This window comes from Thamnophis elegans, chromosome 4, assembly GCF_009769535.1.
Source record: "Thamnophis elegans isolate rThaEle1 chromosome 4, rThaEle1.pri, whole genome shotgun sequence".
In the NCBI taxonomy this organism is placed as follows: Eukaryota; Metazoa; Chordata; class Lepidosauria; order Squamata; family Colubridae; genus Thamnophis; species Thamnophis elegans.
Genome location: NC_045544.1, coordinates 91,819,256 through 91,841,065, shown reverse-complemented (window position 1 = coordinate 91,841,065; position 21,810 = coordinate 91,819,256). Strand labels below are relative to the sequence as shown.

Below are 21,810 nucleotides of genomic sequence, written 5' to 3'. Positions count from 1 at the left end.
CCAGTGTATAAGTCTAAATGCTATTGCTTTTGCTACTGCCTTTCATGACAAAAAACTCATTTATCTAAAGCATGGGTCCCCACTCCCCAGGCCACAGACTGGTATGGGTCCATGGCCTGTTAGAAGCCGGGCTGCACAGCTGGAGGTGAGTGGCAGGTGATGAGCGAAACTTCATCTGCATTTGCAGTTGCTCCACAGCTCTAGTATCAGTGCCTCAATTCCACCTCAGATCATCAGGCATTAGATTCTCATAGAAGTGCAAACCCTATTGTAAACTGCACATGCAAGGGATCTAGGTTGTGGGTTCCTCTTCCTCCTCCTCCCATTCACCATGGAAAAAATGGCTTCCACAAAAGCGATCCCTGTTGTCGAAAAGGTTGGGGACTATTGATCTAAAGGACTATTTTTCTCCATTGTTTCTGCCCACCTGGTAATTGGGTAGAGTGGATGCTCTCCAGATCCATTCTGTTAAATGTTGTCACCTTATGCAGCTTAGCAAGTATGTTTTCTTTGTTGTGGCTCCATCCTCTAAGTTTATCCTAGAGTAAGGTGTCTTCTATCTTGGAGTTCTTCAATGCTTTTAAAATCTGGCTTTGGTGCCATGTCTGCGGTTAATATGTTCAGGAGATGGGTAGTTGTACTTCGTTTTAATGGTTACTCTAGTAGTATGGACTATTTTATTTTGCTTATGAATTACATTTGGTAAACTATCCATGTGTATCTATATGAAATTAATAATAATCACTATACATAAACATTGAAAATGATTGATACCAAACTCTTATTCTATTTAAATTTGTGGTCATTGAAAAGTTAAAAAAAAAAAAGCATAATTTCTCAGTGGAACATCTGCAATTGAATGAATTGAAAAGAACAATTGATTTTAAAGTCACACTCCTTTAAAAAAACATTTGTTGCCTTTAGGAATGGTTTCCAGTGCAGCTTCTATCGTGGCATCTGCAAGGATCCAAATGATGAAGAATGTGTAACAATTTCATGCAAATACCATGTTGTGTCAGATTTTACGATGCAAGTACAGAAGGTGGCATTTGTGTAATGATACCTATGTTACTAGTTTGGGATTGTGTTTTGGGGATACACCACTGTCTTTGAAATCACAGTATAAACTCAGATGTTTATTTTTTAATTTCTAAATGAGGTGATACAAATGAAAAAAAAACCTATGCTTTGTAAAATAAAGAAACCAGAAGAATGATGAAATATTTTAAAGTTTGCCTGAGATTATTAGGACTATTTCTTCTAGTTTAAAATGTGGACATCCACATATGGGAGAAGTGTTCGTTCTTTGCTATCAAGGTAGATAACTCATTTGCATTTAGACCATTTTTAAAGCACATAAGATATTTTTTGGGTCAAAAGAATATTGAATTTATTTGAATTGTAGTAAATTCTAAATTGTAGACTACAGTGGCACCTCAGCATTCAACTGCTTCAAAACTTGTTCAGTTTGATACTTGATGCATTTTGATACAAAAATGTCCAGGTACTTGTTGTTTGTTTGGTACTCTATGTGCTGTGATAGGAAAAGGTCACAGAGGGCGGACAGGAAATCCTCCATATTGGGAAGGACGCTGACATAGGAAAAGGGACGGACAAGAAGTCTTTCCCAGCAGAAAGAAAAGGTAACATAAGTCACATGGTTGGTTTGGCACTCATTTTTAGTATTTTTTGCACTTCCCAGAACCAGTTAACAACAAATACCAAGATATCACTGTAGTATATTTTAGCATATTAATGAAACTGTATTCTTCCCCACCACCAAAAGTATCCATCAGCCTTACTTAAACTAAGTCTTTATTCATATGATTTATACAGTCCTCCATTTCATATAAGTCATTCTGAGCAGCTTACAAGATTAAAACAAACTTCCCAAACAGGCCACCCGCTCACTCACCCTCCCCCCTCCCCACCCAGCTCCCAAAGATAAAATGCTAACTTATCAATAGCAGTGGAGTTCTCATCTACCCCTCACCCAAATGCCTGGCAAAATGCTTTCTGCAGATAGATAGATTAATTGCAGGCTCCCTTTGTTCTTTGCAGCTACTCCTTTGCCTTACCCCTGGAGAATTCTTTTAGACTTGGTAATCATTTTCTGGGATATGTAGGGTCGTTGTGCTGGAGGTAGAGGTTGAAAAAATGGCTGTTGCTGTGTAGTGACTGCATAGCCCTCTCATTCTGTTCTTGAAAATTAAAGCCCCAATAGCTATAATGTGTATTGGAAATGAATCAACAAATGAATGTTCCTTATTGTGAACATTCCAAGAAGACCTGATAGTATTTGCAAGGGGCATTGTAGCTTTATATCTTTACTAGACAACATGTGACCCTTAAGTCATCCTTTCACAGATATTGTCAGATTCTTCAATGCGTTCACAATGGCAGAGCTTCTAATGTACTGCCTTCATTGGAAAAGCTGGGATAAATTCAAAGTTTGCCTTGAAAATAGCCCACGTTGAACTCTATAGCACAGTCAAAACATCAGCGCAGGAATGTTATGTTATGTGATAAACTGTTTTATGATAATGTTTATGCCATAAAATGTTTTATAAAATTTGCCAAATTTCAATTCACAGTTCAGATTTGGGTCCATTCTGTATGTTCCTCTATTTCAGGTACCTTGGTTCAAAAAGTGTCATCCTGTGATGCACCGTTTCATCCAGTTAAAGGTTACAAGAATCAGAATTTTAGTAATATATAGATATCAGTGGCTCCCAAGCTTTTGGGCATCAGGGACCCATTCTGTGGAGAGAAGTTTTTCTCCAGATGGGAGGGGACGTGGTTTCACATGCTGTCTACATCCCATGGATGGGGCTTCACTTGTTTGTGTGGCCCGGTTTCAGGCATGCCGCAGACCGTGCCAGTCCATAGACCAGGGATGTTGGACCCCTGATATAGATGGCTTCATCAGAAAGCCACAACATTGCTCCCTGTTTATATGTGATTATTTTAATAGGGTTTGTTTTACTTGCATAATAACTAGCCATTTTTCACTGGTCTCAAAAAGCTAGGCAAGGTCCATTCTGGTTAGCATTTGGAAAGAAGTTTCTGGGAAATACCAAGGCTGCATAGGGCTGGGAAGTTTGAAAATAAAAAACAACTCTGGAAGAAGAAAATGACAAACAACTTATCTCGTTATTAACATGAGAAATACATGGAGTCTCAGTTGGGAATTGAATTCAACAGAAGAGATTTTACATTTTTCTATATTTTAGTAATTGATTGTTATATTACCGAATGCAAGTATTATTATATTTCTGTGGAAGAGAAAATTCTATATTCATTTGTTTTTTAGAAATGAAAAGAATTGTATCTTTATATGTAATATTTTGAAGTATGGTTCATTAAAATTGTTTTTGTGCAGTAGTTTTTTCAGAGGCTGTTTTTAACATGAGTTTTTCAAGAAGTGACCTCCTTAGAACATTTGATTTTAAAAAAATAAATGTCAGTGAACATTAACAACTAAGTATAGTAGCTGCCCATTGGCAATCTTCATATTAATAACTTCTATTTAAATCTTCAACATCTTGTGCGGCAGCATAGTACGTATTATGTTACTTTTTCCATGATTATGGCATTCAAGTTGTGCTATAGTCTTAACTGTGCAGGCATAAAATTGAATTGCCATAATTTATTGAATAAGATGAAAGTTACTATTCAAATTTACTGGCTTCTTAAAGGTTTGGGTTTCTTAAACTGAAATCTAGGAATAGTTGCAAAATCTGGCCAGGTAGGCAGGGTGTCCTTGTATTTCTAAATAAATGGGTTGTTACTATTGTTATTAAGTCTAAATCTCTCATAATGTTAAGTCAGAAAGTTTGCACATGCTTTGTAACATTAGCAACAAATTGTTTCCTTCTGTCTGTTTTCCATTTTTTGTTAATCTGCATCCTCATCTTAGTTGCTTAGCAGCCCATAATAACCAAGATAAAACACTCGAGTTTCCTGTTGCATTTTATCTGGTTTTGCCCCATAGATTATACTACTAGTAGTGGTAAATTATGCTGTTGCAGCATTGATTGTTAATAGAAGCCCAAATCAAAACCATCTGATCAACATCAGCTTACCATCATTGGCTTAGAAACTCTAGAAGAAACTTGTTCTATCAACATCATGTCTAGAATAATAATCTTGAGTCACCAAGATACATTTTTAACTCTAAAATAGAGGCATATTCAGAAAACGCCCTACATGTAGAATACTCCACAAATATGTGTATATATGTAGAGGGTTGGTTATGTACTTATTTAATATATTTTAAAATAGATATAGGCAGAAATATTAGGAAACTAAAATGAGTATGAAATCAAAACAAATTCTTTTCAGTAATTTAAATTATGAATAGGACTCATATTAAGATTGTTCACATTAGGGATTTTATTATGCCCTTACGACACAGCACAGCATAATTTATCTATTGTTTTTTTTAACTTCTAGAACTTGGATTTTAGAAATTAAAATACTGAGAACTTTTTCTTTAGGTTTAAAAATGAATGAAAATAAACAAAATGTCAGAAATATAAAACTAATTGTTCAAATTTCTCTGAAAAGGATAAAGCAGTGCACAAATTATTTAGAAATCCACCCATAAACAAAGTATATATAATTTAGTTAATTGGGCAAAAACAAAACATCCATGACATAAAATAGTTAATGTCTTTTCCAGCATTTTTGTCTTTGTTGTATTGATCCTAAGGCTATGCCTGATCTGCTTTAGTTACTTGGATAAGAATTTATGAAAATGATCAGCATTCTTAGATGCATTGTGGCATTAACACTTCTTAGATGAAGCAAATAACCCCTAGTATTGTGCTCTTTTGTCAGCATTTTCTTGTAGATTTGAATTTATTTATGTGAATATAACACAAACATGTTCTGGGTCTAAGCTTGCGACTGTCTTTAATAACCTTCATGTCAAGATAGTCAGTTAGATTTTGCTCTTGTACTGGAAATTACAGTGTGGTTACCAAACATGCACAGCTCAAAATAGGTCATGTGTTTGGCAGCTTGAGGGTTACACTGAAATAACCTTACTTTAAAAATAACCTTTTTTCCACTATGGGGTTCTTCTGTTCTTTTAGCATAGTCATTTGTCCTGGATGGCAGTTTCGGTTTCATCTAAATTTATAAAGTTTGTTGTTGTTTATTGCTTTAGGATACTGAATTTCAGTATTGAAAAATCAGCTGTGACATTTTTGATCATGCAAGATAAAATGCATTGTTTCAGTACAAGGATTGTCATCTCTTAAACTGTCCATGTGATATTATTTGTTCAGTAAAACTTCCTTATGTATTTATATATTATAAATATGTCAGGTGCTTATTGCCTTTTGGTTTCTGCTGGTTAATGACCACAATAAAGCGATTTGCATTTCCTTTTGGTACAATTCTATGATTCATTTCCCAATTTTTATATTGTTTCTAGTTTGTTCCCTTAAAATGTGGTATTCTAGAGCTTGAGAGTAGTCATTGTCTAAGGTAATAACTGAATCCTCAATCATGCAGATTGTTATAGACAATCTATCATGAGTTAATTTATTTTGAATCCCCACACTAAAAGTGAGAAATTAAATCAGTTATTGTAATGAATAGTTTTAATTCACACTTTCTTTTCCTCTATTAATGGAACTGAGAACACAAAAGGACACAGTTCCTTGTTGAAGCCTCCCCAGCATCATTTTTTCATCTCTTCTTAAATTGAAATTTGTGCTAAAACGAACACAGTGGCCACATCTTTCATTTGATAAGATACTTGAGGTCATTTTCCAACAGCCTTGGCATGCACATTGCTACCCTGATAAAGCTTGAACAGGCAGTTCTTTCACTATCTACAATTATTTAATTTTAAAATGAATATGGTATTGAATCCAAATGGCTTAAGATCGCTTACAATTAAAATATAACATCAGTACCAGCCACGTACATAACAATATGTACATTATATGCATATATACCAGTGGTTGGTTTCAAAAACTTTTAGAATGTCTTCTGTAGGTGTGGCTTGCCAGCCATGTGACCAGGTGGAAGTGGCTTGCCAGCCATGTGACTGAGTGGATGGCAGTCATGTGACTGAGTGGGCATGGCCAACTTGTAAAATGTGGTGAAACTCACTTAACAACGCTCTTGCTAAGCAACCAAAATGTTGGCTCAGAAACTGGCATTTGAAGCACGCAAGTCTTAAAGCTGTCAAGTTACAAGACCCTTGCACCCCTAGTCCTTTAGAAAAAAACACCCCAAGGATGTTCAAACTTGACAGCTTTAAGACTTGTGGACTTCAACTCCCAGAATTCCTCCTCCAGTCATGTTGGCTCAGGAACTCTGGCACTGAAGTGTGCAAGTCTTAAAGCTGTCAAGTTACAAGACCCTTGCACCCCTAATCCTTTAGAACCCCCCCCAGGGGTGTTCAAACTTGACAGATTTAAGACTTTAAGGTTTAGATAGGATTCTTAGAGGTGGGCGGAGTGATTGGTGAGCCAGCCAATCAGTGTGTGGTGGGCGGGGCAAGCATGGTGTGGACAGGCGGGGGGAGGGAGCTGGAACCAGTTCTAAATGGCATAGTAGATTTGTGGAACCTCTTCTATAGAAGAGGTTAGAACTGGCAGGAACCCACCCCTGATATATACCTTAGAGTTCCATGCCTATTTTCAAGAGTGCAAATTGCTGAGTGAACATTACCTCTGTGTTCATTTCAAATAGGGAAAATATTTGGAGAAATTTTGGTTATCTTATTGTATGCTATGTGTGCATTGGAAATGGATATTGTGCATTTCAAACTTTTAATGCCTCATATATGCCTACAAAATCTGTAGCCCTCCACAATTGTTGGATTTTAGCTCACAGCAGCCCCAGCCCTTACACCCAATCATAAGCTGAGTCTGATTCTGTACTCCATTTTGTGGCTTGTGGAGGATTTCACTTCATTTCTAAATCTACTGCTATAATTGACTTCAAACGATCATTTGAGGTCATTTACTTGCTAATTTTAGCCCACAGTCAGAGTCCTTTTCCAAATTTAACTTGTATAATCAAGACTGATGGCAAAATTCAGATTCATGTGGTTTTTGATTGAATTTATTCTGCTAATATGAATAGTTATTAGTGTTTTGAAATAAATCTCATACCTAACTGCCCAGAGAAATAATTTATACAAGTTCTGGCAATGTGATAGATTCCTTTAGGGAACCCCATGAAATAGGTAAAGGTGAGACAGAAAAATATATTGCTGATTATATTTTGTACTGGCAGTGAGATTTCAAATTTTTGTCTAGTTGGGAAAAGAAAGAGCTAAATTTCTGAGGTAGCCAGGAAACCAAGAATAGCGAAACCAACAGACCCAAGGTGTGAAAAAGTTAACCCTATTATACTAAAGTGATCAGTTGAAATTCTATTATTTCTAAACTTTGCTTTTATATTGGGAAATAGTCTAAAGTGGATTAAATAGATGAATCATGTTTTCATATAAAATTCTCATAATTTTGGCAATTAACAATTTTTAAATAAATTTGCTTGAAAAAATTCAACATGTTGGTAGTTCTTGTTTAGTTATGACAATTGCATAATACTAAATGGAAAACCACGTGACTGCTTAAGATTTTACTGCAGCTTTCCTTTTCCCTCACTCCCCCACCCTTTGAAATGCTTACCTAAGTCCTGAGATAATTAGCAAGAAGGGAATTAATGTTTGTATTTACATTCATTCCGCAAGAAAGAATTGCAAGAGAAAAAGCAGGCAGACAATGGGGAATACACATCAAAAGAAATGCATAGCCTGAAGTGTGTTAGGCAAAAATCCTGCATTGGTACATTCCTTATAATGAATATTACCCATTATGTGTTTGCTTTCTCTCTTTTTGTCCCTTCCTCTCCAATCTCTCTGATCTGTAAAAGGGAAAAAAAGAAAATGGTGAGGCATAGGACAATACATGCAAATTGACTGTAATAGCAGAGTAATAAGAGTTGGAAGGGAGCTTGGAAATCTTCTAGTCCAAGCATGAAACCCTACATCATTTCAGAGAAATAGTTGTCCAATCTCTTCTTAAAAACTTCCACTGTTGGAGCATTCACAACTTCTGGAGGCAAGTACCATAGTTCCACTGCTTACTTGTTCTAACTGTCAGGAAATGTATCCTTAGTTCTAGCTTGGTTCTCTTCCTTTACAATACAATACAATAGCAGAGTTGGAAGGAACCTTGGAGGTCTTCTAGTCCAACCCCCTGCCTAGACAGGAAACCCTATACTGTTTCAGACAAATGGCTATCCAACATCTTGTTAAAGACTTTCAGTGTTGGGGCATTCACAACTTCTGGAGGCAAGTTGTTCCACTGATTAATTGTTCTAATTGTCAGGAAATTCATAATAGCTTTTGAATAGTATCCATCCATTGCTTCTTGCCCTGCCTTCAAGTGCTTTGAAGAATAGCTTTTTTCTCCAGAAATTTATTTGTTTTATCAGTATCAGGAATAACATTTTAAAGATTAGGCTAGAAGACCAAAGTTAAATTCAGTATTCATAATACATTTTTAGTAGTTCCTGTTTTATATTTAATTATATTCTATATAGAGGGGCTCCATAGATAAGATTGTTTCACTATATAGGCTGAATAATGGAATATTAGATCAGTTGTTGGACAATTAGTGTTTTAGTATCTGCTACCTTGAACTCCCTGAGGAAAGATATACTATGAATGTGATATTAAATAAACTACATATTTGGCCTATACACTAAATGTTATAGAACAATAAATTTTACTTGACTTTTTTCCTTTGGTAGATGCTACTTCAAATGAACAACAACTCCTCTTCTGTCAGAAATTACAGCAGTGCTGTGTATTATTTGATTTCATGGACTCTGTCTCTGATTTAAGGAGCAAAGAAATTAAAAGAGCAACACTGAATGAACTAGTGGAATATGTTTCTACAAATCGTGGTGTGATTACTGAATCAGCATATTCAGAAATTGTAAAAATGGTAAGTAAGTCATGTGAACTATAACTCCTTTGAAAGGATTTAGAATGAAATTATTTGAAGATTTCTCTGTCTTCTCAATTGCTTTTTTATGGAGATTAGATAGTGCTTTTGCTGTTAATCTCCTGTAGTTAATCTTTAACATTAAAATTGGTCTAAAGGGTGATTATTTTTTTCATACTAACAAAGTTTGTTCAATTATTTATTATATAAATGGAACAAGTTTCATACTGGGGTTACTTTTTCACTTGGATTCAGTTTAGATATCAGTAAGACCCAATGGAAACTCTGATAATATTGTGGGAAACATAAGCATAAATTCAGAAAAACTGAAATAAAACTGAATATTTTATATACCTTCCTACAGTTCTGCTGTACTGCATTTTAGTTCCTAGCTTTTTGTGGTATCACCTTGGTTCTTTCTTGTTCAATACCTTGTGACATCCAAACCCCTTCATCTTTGCACCATCAAAGTTTAATTTTAGTAGTGTGATGGCTAAAAATCAGTGATACAGTTTATTATCACATTCAGGAGGAAAACAATGAATGTGATAATAAGGCTTACTATGGTTTAAAGAAACAAGGGGCCTTGTTGTATAATTTGGAAATATGAAAATCTGTGAAGCTCTCTCGATCTGTAATATACGTTTTTTTTTTAATTTTCCATAATCATGCATCTTATCAGTCTTAAATTTGGCAAGAAACAAAATAAATCAAAATAATACTCCTCCCTCACAATATTTAAGTGTGGCTTCTTGTCATCAAAATGTTGCCTATGCACTTCGATGTTTTAATGATTGACGAATGATGAAATATTTGTGTTTTAAAAGAAATAAAACCTTTGAATTGCGAAAAAAAAATGTTGCCTATGCTGGTAGATATTGCCAAATCCCTGAATTCAGTTCTCCATTCTGGGAGTCTGGTGGCATAGAACTAAAACAAATTAAAGTAAAGCTAGCTATCTAGCTAATTGTGGGGTTAACTAAAAGTTCCTAATACTTTCCTCTCAGGAGTATAGAGTATTTGGATCTGAATTGCCGCTTGTTTAAGGAACCATTGACAGCTAGCAAACACTGTACCCATACTGAATCTAAAGTAGCTTTCCTACTTGAGATCTGAACTGTTCCTTCAGAAACTGTTGTCTCATTGTGGTACCTTACTACATCCAGAACCAGTTTTGTCCTCAAACTGGTTCTGTAAAGGACATTTTGGAAGAGAAAGACATGGAATGATCAAAGAGAATAATCAGAATTGCACTTTGCTTTTTTCCTGTGCGCTGCTTGGAGAGTCCAAGCAAGGGTTAAATTCTGTCCTTCTGCCCAATGGACTGGATTGAAATTTCTGACCATGTCTCCCGGTATATTCAGTTTTTCAATTCAGTCTATTGCCCATTAGGATGTCTTTTCTCTCTCTCTCTCTGAGATTGTTCCAACCATCCTTGTTTAAGGCTTTTATATTTAAGGCCTCCACCCACATAGAGGTGGAGGTTTTCCCGGACCAGACTGCTGCGGATCCCACAGATCACAGTAAAGGCCTGTTTGATGACAAGGTTCCCGCCCAGGAGATTGTTCCTTCTCCCAAGCTCTTTAAAGACATAGTCCAGCGCCACTGGGTCCAGCCTGGGACTCTGGCCACTCTGGGGGGAAATGACAAATGCCTTTACTCAGTGGATCCCACCATGGAGGAGCTTCTTAAGCTTCCTTCCGTTGATCCTCCAGTTCAAGCTCTCACTTCCTCTTCAGTGCTGCCACCTGACCTTTTAGAGAGCCTTAAGGCAGAGGACAAAAGAGCTGAACGGGCTTGCCACAAGACCCATCAGGCAGCAGTTTGACTCATTAAGGCAGCCACCTCCACCTCATTCTTTAATAGGGCCACTATAGCCTGGCTTCGCCAGTTACTTACTAGACTCACGGCAGGGGAAACCAGACTGCAGCACGATGTAAACAAAATTGTGGCCGCAGTGGAATACTCTGCAGACGCCACCCTTAACGCTGCGAACTTTGCCTCGTGGGCCATGGCCTCTAACCTCTCGTAGACTCCCATGGCTCCGGCACTGGAACGTGGACATGCGTTCAAAATGGAAGCTTGCTTCTGCCCCCTTTAAAGGGGGCAAGTTGTTTGGGGAGACCCTTGACTCAGTTTTCATTGAGAACAAGGATAAACGGAAGGTGATGCCTTCGGTTTCCAGGAAACCGGACCGCAATTCATCCTCCTTCTCCCGCAGGCAGACTTCCCGCCCAGCTGATCCTCTGACCAACAATTCCTCCTTTCAGCGTTCCTACTCTCAGGGGACGGATTGCAATCAGGATAGGCAGCCATTTCGGGATAGGGCCCATCAGCAGCCCTACTCCCGTCGTCTCCCTTTTGGGGAGAGTCTGGAAACAAACCCTTCCATCAAAACAAATGACCACCATCCCAATCCTCCCATTGGGGTGTGGCTGCAACTCTTTGCTGCCCGATGCGAAGAGATTACCTCAGATGTGTGGGTGCTCCAAACGATTCGGATAGGCCTTAGTCTGGAATTTCTCTCTTCCCCCGGCGCCACTTCATTTGTTACCTGACTCCCAGGTGTCCCACCAAGAGGGGCCTCATGGAGGCCGAGATCCATCAGCTCAGGGAGATCAGGGCCATAGAAACAGTTTCCCGGGGCAAGAATGCAGGGGGTTTTATTCCATTCTATTTCTAGTGCCCAAAAGCTCGGGTGGGGTGAGGTGGAGAGCGATACTCGATTTGAAGAAGCTGAACCAATATGTGGCCTACAACAAGTTCAAAATGCAGTCCCTCCAATCCATCTTGGGCTGCATTCGACAGGGGGACTTCTTAATATCAATAGACTTGAAGGAGGCGTACCTTGATATCCCCATCAGACCCGAGCACAGGCGCTACTTAAGATTCTTCTATGCCTTCAGTACAGGGCTCTTCCATTCGGCCTGCCGTCAGCCCACGGATGTTTACAAAGATCCTGTCCACGGTCGCTGCCCACTTAAGAATGCAACCAATCCGCCTACCTAGACGACATATTGATTCAGTTGTCGCTGGTGAAAGCAGCATGAGATCTACGTATCACCATGTGGACGTTACAGAACTGCGGCTTTACCATCAACCTCGAAAAGAGCCACTTGGCTCCAGTCACCAGGATTCTGCACCTGGAGACCATGGTAGACACTTCATCTTGCCAAGTCTTCCTGTCACCAGACTGCATCAAAAGTCTCCGAGAACTGGTCCAAAGAGTCCGCCTCTCCCCCAGCACTCGCATTGTCACCCTGTCGCAGTTGCTGGAGAAGATGATCTTGTGTTTCTCAATCGTTCCTTGGGTGAGACTCCACACAAAAGATCTGCAATGGTTTCTCCTGCCAATGCAGAGGGCGAAGACCAGCAATTCACTGGTCAAGGTACATCTACCTACCAAAGTCCTTCAGTCTCTCCGATGGTGGTTGTCCTCAGCCCTCCTGAAAGGAACCTATTTCAAGGAACCACTCAGGCTGACCATCACAACTGATTCCAGCCTCTTTGGCTGGGTAGCTCACTTGCACACCCTAGTGACTCAAGGACAGTGGTCAGCCCATGACCTCTCGCACAACATCAATTGGTTGGAGCTGAGGGCGGTCAAACTAGCGCTTCGGAGATTCCAGCACAATGTCCAGCATCACCATGTCCTTGTCCTGACCAACAATGTGGCAACGAAGGTGCACATAAATCACCAAGGGGGTACCTGGTCCCGGTCCCTCTTGACAAAGGCAGAGGTGATTGGCCAGTGGGTGAAACGTCATCTACTATCCATTCGGGTGGAGCATATCTCCGGGGTGAACAATGTCCAGGTGGACTGGCTGAGCCGAATCATACTAGACAATTCAGAGTGGTGCCTCCATCTGCGCCTCTTCCACCAATTATCTCAGACGTTTGGTCATCCCCTGGTCGACCTGTTTGCCACTCTGGAGAACGCTCAGGTCCCCCGATTTTTCACCAGGTTCCAGTGTCTCTGGGTGGAAAGGGTCAACGGTCTCCGATGCCCCTGCCCCCCGGGACTACTTAATGCCTTCCCTCCACTGGCGCTCATTCCCAGGCTGATCAGAAAGATTCTGGAGGAGCAGGCAGAGGTTCTTGTGATGGTTCCATATTGGCCTTAGCGGACTTGGTTTGCCAATCTGACTTGCTTTTCCATCGCACAGCCCTGGAGGATTCCTTAGGAGTTGATCTCTCTCAGCCAGGGAGCAGTTATGCATCCGGAACCCCAGTGGCTCAAGCTAACTGTATTACGTTTGAGAGGGACCAACTATTCTACCAAGGAGAGCCAACTATTCTACCAAGATCATCAACACCATCCAAGCCTCCAGATAACCCTCCACTACACGGATCTATGATGCCACCTGGGCCATCTTTGCTGGCAGGTGCACGAAGCGTCGTCTTCAACCAACAGCCGCTTCACTTCCTCAGACTCTAGAGTTTCTACAGGAGACCCTTGATAGAGGGCTAGCTGCTAACACCTTGCGACGCCAAGTCGCAGCTTTGTCCACCGTGTTCTCACATGGCAACAATCAACTGCTCAGCAGACACCCGGAGGTACGCAGTTTCCTGCATGGAGCCTCCAACCTGAGTCCCCAGGTTGTCCATCGTTATCCTTCATGGGATCTTGCCACTGTGCTCAGGGCACTTACTTGCCCTCCCTTTGAGCCACTACATCATGCATCCTTACGACACCTGACTCTTAAAACTGCCTTCCTTCTTGCCATTACCTCAGCCCGCAGGGTATTGGAAATTGCGGCCCTATTGGTCCGAGACGATTTGTGTACCATCCACTCAGACAGAGTTGTTCTCCGTCTCGATCCTTCATTCATGCCGAAGGTTAATTCATATTTTCACCGGGCCCAGGAAGTTGTCCTTCCAGACTTTTGTCCACGCCCAAATCACCCAAGGGAGCATTGTTGGCACTCCCTCGATGTTCAGAGGGCAGTTAAGAGGTACATCAAACACACGGCCCCCCTTCGCCGGTCAGAGGCCTTGTTCGTTGCCTTTCAACTGACCTTGTTGGGTCGAAAGGTCACTTCGTCTACAATTGGGAGATGGATCAAGGCTTGCATCTCCCTTGCCTACGAACAGCAGGGCAGACCCGTTCCTTCTCGAGTGACTGCACACTCCACACGTAGTGCAGCCACAACAGCGGCCTGGACCACTCAGGCATTGGCGGAGGAGATCTGCAAAGTGGCAACTTGGGTGTCCCCATCATTATTCGTCAGACACTACAAATTGGACAAATTTGCATCCGCAGAAGCTGCGTTTGGCAGGAGAGTGTTGCAGGCCATTGTTTCTGAGACACATTAGGGTTGAGTTGTTACTCCTTTTTTGTTCCCGCCCTTGGACATATTTTGCTTGGGTATGTCCCTTGCTTGGACTCTCCAAGCAGCACACAGGAAAATGACTATTGGCTTACCTGAAGGGTCCTTTTCTGTGTGCTGCGGGAGAGTCTAATTCCACCCTGTTTTTTCCCCCCTCACTTTCATCGGATTTGCTCTTCTTTTTTCGTCTGTGGACATTGTTGGGAAGGATAGAGCATTGACTTTGACTTACCTTTTCGGGACCATGCCTTCATTGAAAAACTGAACATACCAGGAGACCAGGAGGCATGGTCAGAAATTTCAATCCAGTCCATTGGGCAGAAGGACAGAATTTAACCCTTGCTTGGACTCTCCCGCAGCGCACAGAAAAGGGCCCTTCAGGAAGTCAATGGTCAATTTAGTCTTCCCACAGAAGTTAAACCAGGATTGGCAGGAATCTAGAAATGGATATTATTAACTTGAAAAGATTTCCTGTCAGCTGCCCATGTCTTTTAGATTCTAAAAATCTTGTTTGTTATATTTTGCTACACTAGCCAAATCGGTTTGTAAAGATACAGCTGACATTCTTTGAAAACAGTTGGCTTTCAGTAGGCAAAGCTGAACTGAAGGACTGCATGTCCATGCATAGCTGTATATGTAACAGAATAACAGAATTGGAAGGGACCTTTGGTTGACTCCCTTTTCTTTGTGTCAACCACTTAAATATTGGAACAAGACCTCTAATCTTTCTTTTCATTAAATTAGACATATCCAATTCCAGCAACCATTCTTTATCCGTATGTTTTAACCTGCAGTCTCCTTATCATCTTTATTCTTCTCTGCACTCTTTCCAGAGTCTCAAAATCATTTTTACATTGTGGTAGCCAAAGCTAGGTGCAGTCTTCTAAGTGTGATCTTACCAAGGCTTTATAAAGTGATATTAATACTTCATGTGATCTTGATTCTATTCTATCCTTCTGTTAATGCAGCTTAGGACTATGTTGGCTTTTTTGGCAGCTGCAGCACATTGCTGGCTTACACTTAAGTGATTTGTCCACTAGGACTCAAGATCCCTCTCACAGTTACTACTATTGAGCCAGGTACCACACATCCATACTATATCTGTGCATTTGGTTTTTCTTGCCTAAATGCAGAATCTTACTTTTTTCACCATTTAATTTCATTTTGTTAGATACCTCCCAATTTTCAAGTCTTGTCAAGATCCTTCTGTATCTTAAGCCTATCTTCTGGAGTATTATCTGTTTTTGCCAGCTTGGTAACATCTGCAAATTTGATCCACCCCCTCATCCAAATCAAGTAATGTAAAATTCGTCTACTAGTTCTAAATCTTCAATGGATTAACTGTAAAAAGAAAAGAAAAAGAAAGTAGAGGTTAATAGACTTGATGCTTCATACATTCCCCTACACAGATGGCCTGTGTAGGGGAATTATGGTCAAATGGTCTGTTCTAAATATGTAGCAGCATTGATTTCAGCAGTTGAGAAAAGTTTTTGACATATTTGAACTTTAGTAAGCTACTTTTCTATACTAAAATTAATGGTAATGTTTTCATTTATTTAAGTGGCTCTGAATTTTAGACATTTCACAGAAATCTTTTTTTTTTTTTTGCAAACATGGCAGTAGTCAGGTTTCATTGTCAAGTTTTTTCACACTGAAATAGATGAGGAATAGTGTTATTTTTTTACTAAAGGTGGCTACTTTGAAAATAAATACCAGCCCATGATGGGAATAATTGTTAATATATAGCCCTTCTTTGTTTTGGTTGAATTAAAAATCTTCCAAGAAGCTGCTGTTGGTGGAATATTTTGGGAGAAGTGTAGTCCTTAATGAAACTTTATTAAAATAGAAGGAAGCATTCAGTGGGGTATCTCAAGGTTCTGTTTTAGATCCACTATTCTTCAACATCTTCATAAATGATATAGCTGAAAGGATGGAAGGGGGAAGTCATTACATTTGCAGAAGATTTTGAACGGGGGGGGGGGGGGAGAATAGCCAACACTTTAAACAATAGACTCAAGATACAGAAGGATCTTGACAGTTGAACACTGGGCCCTATCCAACAAAAAATGCAATTCAGTGGTGGCAAAAGTAAGACTTTTCATTTAAGAAATAAAAACCAATGTACAGATATAGAGTAGGTGGTGCCTGGCTCAACAGCAGTAACTGTGAGAATGATCTAGGAGTCCTAGAGGAGAACTATTTAAGTACAAGCCAGGGGTATGCCATAGCTGCCAAAATGGTTACATCCTAGGTTGAATCAATAGAGGGATAGTGTCAATATTAATATTATGTTAGTACTGCTTTATATTACACTGGTAAGACCACATTTGGAATATTATGTCCAGTTTCAGTCACCATGATACAAAAAATATGTTGAGACTCTAGAAAAAGTGCAGAGAAGAACAGCAAAGAAAGTTAGGGGCATGAAGGCTAAACTATACAATGAATGGCTGTGGGAACTGGCAATGTCTAGTCTAATGAAGAGAAGAATGAGAAGAACTGGGAGGGGTCAACCTAGTTTCCCAAGAACCTGAGAGCAAAATAAGAAGTAACCAGATGGAAGCTTAACAAGAAAGAGCCAACCTAGTATTAAGGAGAAATATCCTGTCAGTGTCAACAATTATTCAATGGAACAGGTCGCTTCCAAAAGTTATGGGTACTCCATGACTGGAAGTTTTTAAGAAGAGATTGGACAACCATTTGGCTAATTGTTGAGCAGGGACTAGAAGACTTTCAAGATCCACTCCTATTGTGTTATTCTATGCTCTATGTAAGTAAGCAGAGTCCCAATACAAAGTACTCTGTTTTGCACAAGTAGATCTTCCAAGCTGATGTACTTGAACTCAGAACAAACAAAATAAAATAGGTAATATAGAATAAAAAAATAAGAAAATGGAGAACTATTCTATTCTTGGGAATACTCTCCAGACATTCAATAACTTATAATGGTAGCAGTTTACATACAGCTCTTGCTTAGTTTGGGGAGATTTTGTTTGTACTTCTTTTATCCTGGAAGAGTGATGTCAAATGCCATTGTGACATTCAGATAATAGAATTTGTTAGGTAAGCTCCCCGAGTGCGTGCAGAGAAGCGTAATGAGAGTGGTGTAGAAGAACACATAAACCAGCATACGGAGACACTGAATTGTAAAACAGATAGTGTTGTACTTCTGTAGAAATAGAGGCATGCAGAGTCCAATTCATACACAGTTAAGACAGTCAGTCATCAACGTTCGCAGTTAAGGGGTGATCCAACAAACACAGTCAATACATGACACATCTACAACCATCATACAACAATCAGCCTCTAACAATCAGCCTAGCTCCATCTTATGGCCGCTTGAGGGAACAGCAACCAATCACAAAACTTGCATCAGCATATGCAGTTAAGCTCAGTTCATCCTTAGGCTCTAAATATAAGGCATAATGTACTGTTTGTTTAAGATATCTCAATACACACTTAACAGCTTGCCAGTGCCTTTCAGTAGGTTCAGCATTAAACCTGGCTAATTGATTAACATTATATGCTATATCTGGCATTGACCAATTACTAAGATAAGCTACCAATTAGAGATTGATAAATACCTTTATCAAATATAGGGCTTTGTACATCATTATGGCTAAATTCTTGACCCATTGGAGTTTTAGCCGGTTTACGCAGTTCCATTTTAAAAGTCCTGAGTAACTGGTTAATTTTCTCAGTTTGTGATATTTTATATCCTCCCCTAGTTGTACCTATTTTTAAACCAAGATATTGCTTAATCTCACCAAGATGTTTTATTGTAAACTGTGTTTTCAACAGTGTAATAACCTCAATAGCTTCTTGCTCAATTTTAGTGATTAATGCTATGCCATCAGTGAACAATAGCAACAATGAAATCACACCATCACTTTCTTTTTTAAACAAACATGGATCAGTCATGCCAGCTTTTAAACCTATCTTTGTTAATTCCTTCACTATGCATTGATTCCATTCATATCCTGATCCCTTTAAGCTATAAAGACTCTTTTTTAACTTACAGCAATCAGTGTTATTATCAGAGTTTAATCCTAAAGGCTTTTTAAAATATATAGTATGTTGCAACGGTGCATGGAGATATGCCGTCTCAACATCTAAATGATTCACTACATATTCATGCCTAGCTGCCCAAACTAATGCTGCACGTAATGTTGTAGAACTTAAACTAGGTACAAATACTTCATCATAGTCATTGGCTGACTGATCAAAGCCTTGTGCTACCAATCTGGCTTTATGGGTAACAGTCTTATCTACACTTGTTTTAATCTTGTAAATCCATTTACATCCTATGGCATGTTTATCTGGGGGTAACCTGACATTTTCATACACCTCTAAATTTTGTAAGGATTTCAGTTCCTTTTCCATTGCTGTTTTCCAAGCTATCTGCTCCTCATTTGGATACAGGGTTAATTCATGATAAGTAGCAGGTACTTTATTTACATGACACACTATAGTAGCTTGATATCTGTCAGGTGGTCGTGTTACATGAGTTGAATGTCTAGGCAACTCAGGGCTCACTAGTGGACTCTCCTGTTTCACCTGCTCCCGTTCTTCTAATTCCTCCTGTATCTGCACTTCTTCTTTAATTGCTATTGCTGGTTTTACTATTTCATCACTAGGGACTACCCGGGTGTTGATAACTACATCATTATTAAATTCCAATTTATTCCACCCAACGGTTTCAATAAATCTAGCATTAGCACTACAGTATTCCTTAGCCATGCCTTTTCCCCAAAATCTAAACGACCTATGGTTGGCCTCGTAACCTACAAAAAATAACTGTCGAGCTCTATGTTGCCCTTTCAGTCTTACTTGTGAGGGAATATACACCCATGCCGGAGCTCCAAATGTGTGTAGATAACTTAAATCAGGTTTTCTGCCATGCCACCGAGTGAATGGCAATTCACCAATTGTTGTATTCACCACATTGTTTAAAATATGGTTACTACACATTATAGCTTCACCCCACAATGTTTCAGGCAAACCTGAATCAACTAACATAGTTTGAGCCATGGCTTGTAATGTTTGCCCCCTTTGTTCTATAAATGAGTTATGTTGTGGCCTATAAGGAGCAGAACGTTTATGCTCAATACCAGCTGATTTAACATCATTTGAAATTTATAATTTGTAAACTCAGTCCTGTTATCTGTTACAACAGTAATCACCTTAGTTTTCATCTTTCTTTCAGCAAATCTTAGCCAATTAAAGAAATGTTGGAACGTTTCAGTTTTGGTTTTCCTTAAATAGCAGAAACTGTATCTTGAATAATGATCCATGATACTCAAAACATAACAGGCACCTTCCATACTGGGTTTCATAGGTCCAATTATATCAGCAAAAACAACCTCCAGAGGTTCCTTTGTTTTAAAACCATTCCGTCTGTTTGCTGGAGTAGCCTTGCTTTTCTCCTGACTGCATAGATTGCAGTTTAAGTATTTACTGCAAGGTTTTAATTTTACTTCTTCTGACAATTTAACAGTTTGTTGCAGCATCATGAAATTAATGTGACCCATACGTCTATGTAGTAAATGTATACATTCGTTATGTGGTCTCACATTATTATAAACTGAGTTAGCTATCTGGGCATCAGGTATAACGTATAAACCATTTGTTAATGTAGCAGTAACCCTATTACCTTCTTTTTCAATTATACAGTTATCACCCCTAAAAATTACTACATAGCCAATATTAACTAGAGCCCTTACTGATAATAAAGTAAATTCTAGTTTGGGTACATATAGCATAAATAAATGCTCATTTACAAATGAACAATATGCAGTACCTTCACCAGATGCTTTCACTTTCCATCCATTTGCCAAAAATACATGTTGCTTGGTCGTGAACATTTTTATAAAATTGTTTCTATTTCTAGTAATGCACTGTGATGCTCCACTATCAACTACCCACAAATCATGGTCTATTGGTGCATTGCTAGACATAGCCAAAGTAGACATAGCTAAGTAGACATTAGCGTTTTTCTTAGCTTTTCTAGTATTCTGTTGTTTTGCATTTTTACAGAATCTAGCTATATGTCCTTTAGCCCCACAAGAAAAACATTTTCTAACAGTATAGGCAGTCGAAGATGACTCCTCATGTTGTGGTGGTTTCTCTCTCAGTTGTTCTCTTTCCATCCTTCTTCTTGACTCTTCCAACAGTCGTGTAGTTATGTCAGTCAATGTTAGTTCATTTTGGGTTAGGACTTCAAGGGAAGATACAAAATCATCATAACTCTCATCCAATGAGGAAAAAATGATGTAAACTTGATGTAGCTCTGAAAAAATCAGTTCTTTTTCATGTAGCTCCTGGAAAACTCCTTTCATAAAGGACACATCTCCACCTTTCAGAAGACATGCCCTAAACAGTTTGCATGTAATATGTATATGTGCACCTACAGTGCCACGTACATAAATCCTCTTCAAATTCTCCCAACATCTTGCGGCAGAATTTTCTCCACAAATATGTACTACTTGTTGGTCAGTCAGCGTTAGACCAATTATACACAACACTCATTCATTATGTCATTGAAAATCTGCTATCTTCTTGGCATTGTCCTCGTCATCTGGATCCCAAGAAGTTATATCTGGTGGATTCTGTACAGCATCCCATAATCCCTCCCTACGAAGGAGTAGACTGCACTTCATAGACCAGGAAACATAGTTTGTTTCATCCAACCGGGTTATCAGTGATAGACTTGTTGATTGGTCGTATGCCATCTTCTCCAGGATAGTAACAATTACAAAAAAAAAACAGCTGTTTGTATACGGTATTGCGTATCAATACCAACTCTCCTTTAGCTATGTCTGGTATAACCTGGGCCCATAACTAGTGTTAGGTAAGCTCTCTGTTAGGAGAATGAGTGTGTGCAGAGAAGCATAATGAGAGTGGTGTAGAAGAACACATAAACCAGCATACGGAGACACTGAATTGTAAAACAGATAGTGTTGTGCTTCTGTAGAAATAGAGGTATGCATACACGGTTAAGACAGTCAGTCATCAACATTTGCAGTTAAGGGGTGATCCAACAAACACAGTCCAGAATCATATAAACAGTTCAGCACACAAACATTGCTAACAGTTGCAAAACTCACAGTAATTCATGCTGATCAACACATCTACAACCATCATCCAACAATCAGCCTCTAACAATCGGCCTAGCTCCATCTTATGACCGCTTGAGGGAACAGCAACCAATCACATTTACAGCAGTAATTAAAGATACAGTATTACTATCATGGTTTATATATTGCCAACCCAACTGTTAGATTACATTCCTAACAGAATTATATGTAAGAAATTTTCAATTTTCTCATGAACCTCATGAGGGAAATTTGTAGTTTTGGAATGTAATAGAGCAGTGATAGTAATCAGTGTTTTCAGGAATCAAAAAGTTCTTAGTAGAAAAGTGACAGAATTAATTTTGTGTTGTGTAGCTTAGTGCTGCTTTGCATGTCTGTTAACGAGTAAGCCTGAACTAATCT

The 21,810-nt window shown here is 39.1% G+C and overlaps 1 protein-coding gene across 3 annotated transcripts in view; it reads left to right on the top strand.

Moving 5' to 3' along the window:
- Positions 1–21,810, top strand: part of PPP2R5A (protein phosphatase 2 regulatory subunit B'alpha) — a 53,259-nt gene that overhangs the window by 8,688 nt on the left and 22,761 nt on the right. For all 3 annotated transcript variants that reach the window (XM_032217160.1, XM_032217161.1, XM_032217159.1), the window contains exon 2: positions 8,788–8,984. In XM_032217160.1, the coding sequence (XP_032073051.1) occupies positions 8,788–8,984 (197 nt within the window). The remainder of the gene's footprint in view (positions 1–8,787; positions 8,985–21,810) is intronic.